Source organism: Saimiri boliviensis, chromosome 5 (genome assembly GCF_048565385.1).
Source record: "Saimiri boliviensis isolate mSaiBol1 chromosome 5, mSaiBol1.pri, whole genome shotgun sequence".
Taxonomy (NCBI): domain Eukaryota; kingdom Metazoa; phylum Chordata; class Mammalia; order Primates; family Cebidae; genus Saimiri; species Saimiri boliviensis.
Window position 1 is genome coordinate 7,804,833 of NC_133453.1, and position 6,219 is coordinate 7,811,051.

At 39.1% G+C, this 6,219-nt stretch overlaps 1 protein-coding gene across 1 annotated transcript; it reads left to right on the plus strand.

The window, feature by feature from the left end:
- The first annotated feature begins 2,196 nt into the window (after nt 1–2,196).
- Nucleotides 2,197–5,550, plus strand: MSL3B (MSL complex subunit 3B). The gene is made up of 2 exons (XM_039469904.2): nt 2,197–2,259; nt 2,941–5,550. The coding sequence occupies exon 2, from the start codon at nt 3,096–3,098 to the stop codon at nt 4,170–4,172; it is 1,077 nt and encodes a 358-aa protein (XP_039325838.1). The 5' UTR covers nt 2,197–2,259; nt 2,941–3,095; the 3' UTR covers nt 4,173–5,550.
- The last annotated feature ends 669 nt before the right edge of the window (nt 5,551–6,219 follow it).

Sequence of the window (6,219 nt, forward strand, 5' to 3'; positions counted from 1 at the left end):
AAGACATTCAAACTCTTCATTTTTATTTGCCAAATAATATCTCAGTCAAAGGATACCACCGACAGCATTCAATGACTTGTGAAGTCTTTCACTCCACCCAAAAAGAGCAGGAAATACACATTTTTTCAAGCACCCATGGAATGTACACCAAAATAGACAGTATTCTGGGCCACAAAACAAGCCTCAACAAGTTTAAAAGTATTGAAATAATATATACTATGTCTTTTGAGGATAATAGATTCAAACTAGAAATCCATAACAGAAAGACAACAAGAAAAATCTCTAAACACAAAGAAATTGAAGAATATACTTCTAAATAAGCCATGGATCAAAGAAGCAGTAAAAAAGGAAACTTTTAAAAATACATAGAATTGAATGAAAATGAAAATATAACCAAAATATGTGGGATGCAGCTAAAGCAATTATGTGAGGAAAATTTGTAGTACTAAATGCTATAAACCAATAACTTACATTCCTAGCTCAAAGAATTAGAAAAAGAAGAGCAAAATAAAGCCAACACAAGCAAAATGCTACCTTCAGGGAAACTATTTAAAGTATGAAAGTGGTATCTTGAATTATTTCTTACAACTACCCATGTGAATCAGTAATTATTTCAATAAAAATTCTAATTTAAAATGTCAATTGCACTGCATTTTCATATATCAACAGTAGAAAAATGGAACTTTAAATGAGCATAATTTACAAAAGACTCCTAAAAATCCAACAAAATGTGAGTAGCTGATAAAATTATAATTCATAAAATGTATACTGCTAAAACTAAAACTATGAAGAAAAATATAATTTATTCCATCTTTTGAAAGATATTAAAGAAGACCTAAATTACAGGAGAGGTATTCCATGTTAACAGATTAGAAGACCCAATATCCCCAATTGACCTACAGATTCAAAGTAATTCTAATCAAAATGCCAAATGAGTTTTTTTGTAAAACTGACAAGCTGGTAATAAAATGTATATGGAAAAATCAAAGGTCAAGAATAGCCATAACACAGCTAAGGAAAATGAACAAGGTGTGAAGACTTACCCAGCTGGACAGTTAATTATAACACTGTAATTGGGTGCAAAGGTAGAAAAAAAAAGCCCAGTGAAATACAATATAGAATCCAGAGACAGGCCAATGTACACATAGAAAACATACAGTTCAGGGGTGGCATTACAGAACAATGATGAAAGGATAAATTATTCAATAAATGTTACTGAGACAATTTGTTGTCCACGTTAAGGAAATGAAAAAGAACTGATCTTCTACCTTAAAGCAAATAAAAAAATCAGTTCCAGTGGACTAAAAGTTTAAATGTGAGAGATAAATTTCATAACCATGGAATATAAAATGATTTCTTAAATAAGACACCAAAAATGAATATCATAAAGGAGAAAAATACAAATTTTACTTCAATTTTGCACTGAGAATATTAGCAAAAATACAGTACTAAGTGTTGGCAAGAGTATGAAACAGTAAGAACTCATATACCAACATCAGTGCCATTTTATTGTTTTTCTTTATATGTTATGCATGCCACAAAAGGTTTTTGTATGTATTGCACATTTAATTTTAAAATTAAATATAAAATGTTTTTCTTGACAAATGAAAATGCTTCTAGTATTTATCATTAGGCAAAATGTTAGGGCTATAAATATTATTTTAATATTTAATATCTCTTGGTATTATACTTAGGATTTTTAAAATAGGTATAATATTAATCTTTGTAAGTAGAAATAGTAATAAAAACTTCTAAATAATGCTTGCATCAAATAAGGAAACAATAGGAAAATAGCAAACTGGTATTCAGAGAATAGGTCGCCTTAAAAGCATTTATTAGCAAACAAAAGCAAATGGAAGTAAATTCACATGCTTTCAATTCAAGAAATGATTCTAGAACAAATTAACCTATGTTAAAAGGAAGAAATTTGAATAAAGTCAAGAAATTAAAGAAAATAAAAACAAAAATGTGTAGGGTAGATCAAGAAACACTAAAAGTTAGTTCCTTTAAAAGACCAGTGAAATAGATGAAGTTCAACAATACAATCAAGAAAAGAGAGACCGGGGATACGTAAATAGACAGCATTAAATTTCACCGGGCTCCCTCCGGCTCGCCAACCCGCGCATGCGCAGTCGGGAGCGTCGCGCGCGCCCTGACGCGTAGGCGGAGCTACGTGTGCGTCCCCTGACGCGTAGGCGGCGCTGCGTGTGCGTCCTCACGCCGATGCGCGCCGCCGACGGAGGAGGCCTCTGGACCACGGTGGGTTTTTCTCCTCGCGTTAACTCTCTCCTTCTGTGCGCCCCGGTGCCTCGTGGGCTTCCGTGGGACGCTGCCGTCGGACGCCATCCGACCCAGCTTGTCGCTGTTATTGCTGGGAGAGGTGAAAAAGGCAGAAAGATCCCAGGCTAGCTGATCTATTGTAATGGTTGGAACAGAAGCTGGGATCGATGTGTAGCTAAAGATCATGTGCTTCGTGATCCCAGTGAAAATCGTAGATTAGGAGCTGGGCGCGGGGGCTCAGGCCTGTAATCCCAGCACTTTGGGAGTCCGAGGCGGGCGTATCGCTTGAGGTCAGGAGTTCGAGACTGGCCTGGCCAACATGGTGAAACCCCGTCTCTACTAAAAACACAAAAATATTAGCCGGGCGTGGTGGCAGGCGCCTGTAATCCTAGCTGCTTGGAAGGCTGAGGCAGGAGAATCGCTTGACGCCCAGAGGTGGAGGTTTCAGTGTGTCGAGACCGCTCCATTGTACTCCAGCCTTGGCAACAAGAACAAAACTCACACACACACACACACACACACACCCCAAAAGAAAAGGAAAGCAAATAGTAGATTACAGTGTAAATTGGTGAGAAAAGCTGTGGCTCACCTGAGGAGCAAGGGAGAAAGCAGCAGCCACTTTAGGTTGCCCGGTGCTGACTCTTGTCTTTTTTTTAAAAGGCCTCTCCATCAGAGAAAAAGATGAAAATGGTGAAAACTCATTAAGCAGTTCCTCCGACAGTCGTGAAGACAAGGATGAAGAAATAAGTGAAGAAAGCGATATCGAAGAAGAGACGGAAGTGAAAGAAGAGCGGCAGCTCTAAACAAAAAGGGAAATGGAAGAAAGAACAATAACTCTAGAAATCCCTGAAGTTCTGAAGAAGCAGCTGGAGGATGATTGTTACTACATTAATCGGAGGAAATGGTTAGTGAAACTTCCATGTCACACTAATATCATAGGGATTTTGGAATCCTATGTGAAGCATTTTGCTGTCAGTGCAGCCTTTCCAGCCAGTGAAAGACCGCCTCAGCGTCACACTATGCCACATGCCAACATGAACGTGTCTTTTATCCCAGCAGAAAAGAATGTTGACCTTTGTAAGGAGATGGTGGATGGATTAAGAATAACCTTTGATTACACTCTCCCGTTGGTTTTACTCTATCCGTATGAACAAGCTCAGTATAGAAAGGTGACTTTGTCTAAGTTTTTCCTTCCAATTAAGGAAAGTGCCACAAACACTAATCGGAGCCAGGAGAAGCCCTCTCCCAGCCCATGTCTGTTGAATCCATCCACACCTCAGTCTACAGAGAGTCAGTCGACCACCAGTGAACCAGCAACCCCCAGAAAGCGCAAAGCAGAGCCGGAAGCATTGCAGTGTCTAAGGCGGTCCTCACGCCATGCCGCCAACTGTGACGGGCTTTCTAAGAGCAGCGCCTCACCTCAGCCCAAGCGCTGGCAGCAGGATATGTCAGCCAGCATGCCCAAGCTGTTCCTGCACCTGGAAAAGAAGACACCTGTGCATAGCAGATCATCTTCACCCATTCCTCTGACTCCTAGCCAGGAAGGGAGTGCTGTGTTTGCTGGCTTTGAAGGGAGAAGAACTAATGAAATAAATGAGGTCATGTCCTGGAAGCTTGTGCCTGACAATTATCCACCAGGTGACCAGCCGCCTCCACCCTCTTACATTTACGGGGCACAACATTTGCTGCGACTGTTGGTAAAACTTCCAGAAATTCTTGGGAAAATGTCCTTTACTGAGAAGAATCTGAAGGCTTTATTGAAGCATTTTGATCTCTTTGTGAGGTTTTTAGCAGAATACCACGATGACTTCTTCCCAGAGTCAGCTTATGTCCCTGCTTGTGAGGCTCATTACAGCATGAAGAACCCCCCAGGCAATTTATTAAAATGTTGATTGTTCTGTAAGAACAACTGCTCCATCTAGCTTGGCATTCTGAGTTCCAGGTAAACAACTAACAAGGTGGGCCTTTACCCAAAGCACAAACACAACACTCACCTGGGGGCTCTGATAGACGTGTGCCATGTTGTTTGAGTTGTCCACATACTGTTAGTTATTCTGTGTAGAATTATCTTCTAGGTGCCTGAAAGTGTTCTGCCATTACGCTTGTACTTTGCAGGCCATCAGTGATGGCAGGAAAAACCAGCTGTGTTCACAGTTCCTAAGTGTACACAGCCATTTCAGTAGACATTGCAGTTAGCAAGAACCACATTGTTTCTTAGTTAGCATTAGGCAAAATTTTTTTTGCAAATTGGTTTCATTCTCTCGATGAAGCTGAGCAACACTGTCCAACAAGGTTTAGTTTGTACTTGAAAACTGCAAAGTAATCTCAAAGTATTCTAGAGGGAATCAATATTGATGGCAAAAGAAAATTTGCCGCTATCCATTTGCTTCTAACGGTTCCTTCTCTGTGAAACACTATTTTTGGTGATCTAAAGAAAGGATTGCCTTTCTTGTTTGCAATTTTACAGCTATACTTTTTTGTGTAATGTTATGGTTCCCTTTTTTGTAAAATGTTCTTTTTGGTAATCTAAATAAAGCCTGTCTTTTTTGAGAAAAAGTTAAATCAGAGCCATAAGTACAGATATAATGATTGGAATATAAGAAAATGCTATGTATTCATTTAGACCAGTAAATCTGAAAGTCTTGAAAAAATGAATGACTACTTAGGAAAATATGTGTTATATAAACTGGCTCCCCTCGAAAAAGTAGGTATTCCTCATTGTGACAACTGACAACCCCAAAGATAGAAATTAAAACTAACCCACATATTTATTGCACACTATCAGTGCTGACATTTTAACATAAATTTTAGACCACATAAGCGTTAGCCTTTAGAGTCAGAAATTCCTTAGGTGCTAGCCCACAAATTGCCACATAAGAGAAGACAGAAAATATGTCACTTTCTGTCATTCTAACAGAAAGTCCCCAGAGGCATATCTTCCCATTGTGACTTCAGTAGCATCAAATAGGAAAGTGATAATACCATGAGGGAATGATGTGCCACCCACAATATCTGACAAAGCTGGATGTATTTTTGGCTAGTTAATTTGAGCAAACCCCGTAAGTGTCCAGATGCATTCTTCCTAGATTATCATAATTCTCTTGCATGTCCCTGAAAGGATAAGCTATGTCACAGGGCTAAGAAGTTGAACTGTGCTCTAAGTGTGAGATACACACTGGATTTTGAAGACTTGGTATATAAAAATAAATGTAACATATCTCAACAATTTTCAGCATTGGTTAAATGTTGAACTGACAATATTTTAGATAAATTGGGTTAAATAAAATGTTACAAAAATACCTTCACCTGTTTCTTTTTACTTTTAAAAAATGTTAATATTTTTAAAAAAAACTTTAAATTACCAATGTGTATCACATTTTATATATATATTATATATATATATATATTTTTTGTTTGTTTGTTTGTTTTTGAGACGGAGTCTTGCTCTGTCACCAGGCTGGAGTGCAGTGGCACAGTCTCAGCTCACTGCAATCTCCGCCTCCTGGGTTCAAGCAATTCTTCTGCCTCAGCCTCCCGAGTAGCTGAGACCACAGGCGTGCGCCACCACGCCCAGCTAATTTTTGTATTTTTATTAGAGACGGGGTTTCACTATGTTGGCCAGGATGGTCTCTCCATCTCTTGACCTTGTGATCCGCCCGCCTCGGCCTCCCAAAGTGCTGGGATTACAGGCATGAGCCACCGCGCCCGGCCCACATTATATTTTTAATGGACAGTGATGCTCTTGAAAGTATTACCTCGGTGACATGGAATATGTGAAAAACTCATTGCCATTTTTAGCTATTCTTTGATCCAGTATCCAAGGCTTAGCCTCACGTATCCAAGCAGTTGCAGGCCTCCACTAAGTTAGTCAAAGCATCTTTTGGTCTTGTACTAGGATTACCTTTAAATCTATTGTTAACATACACAGCAAATCCCCAC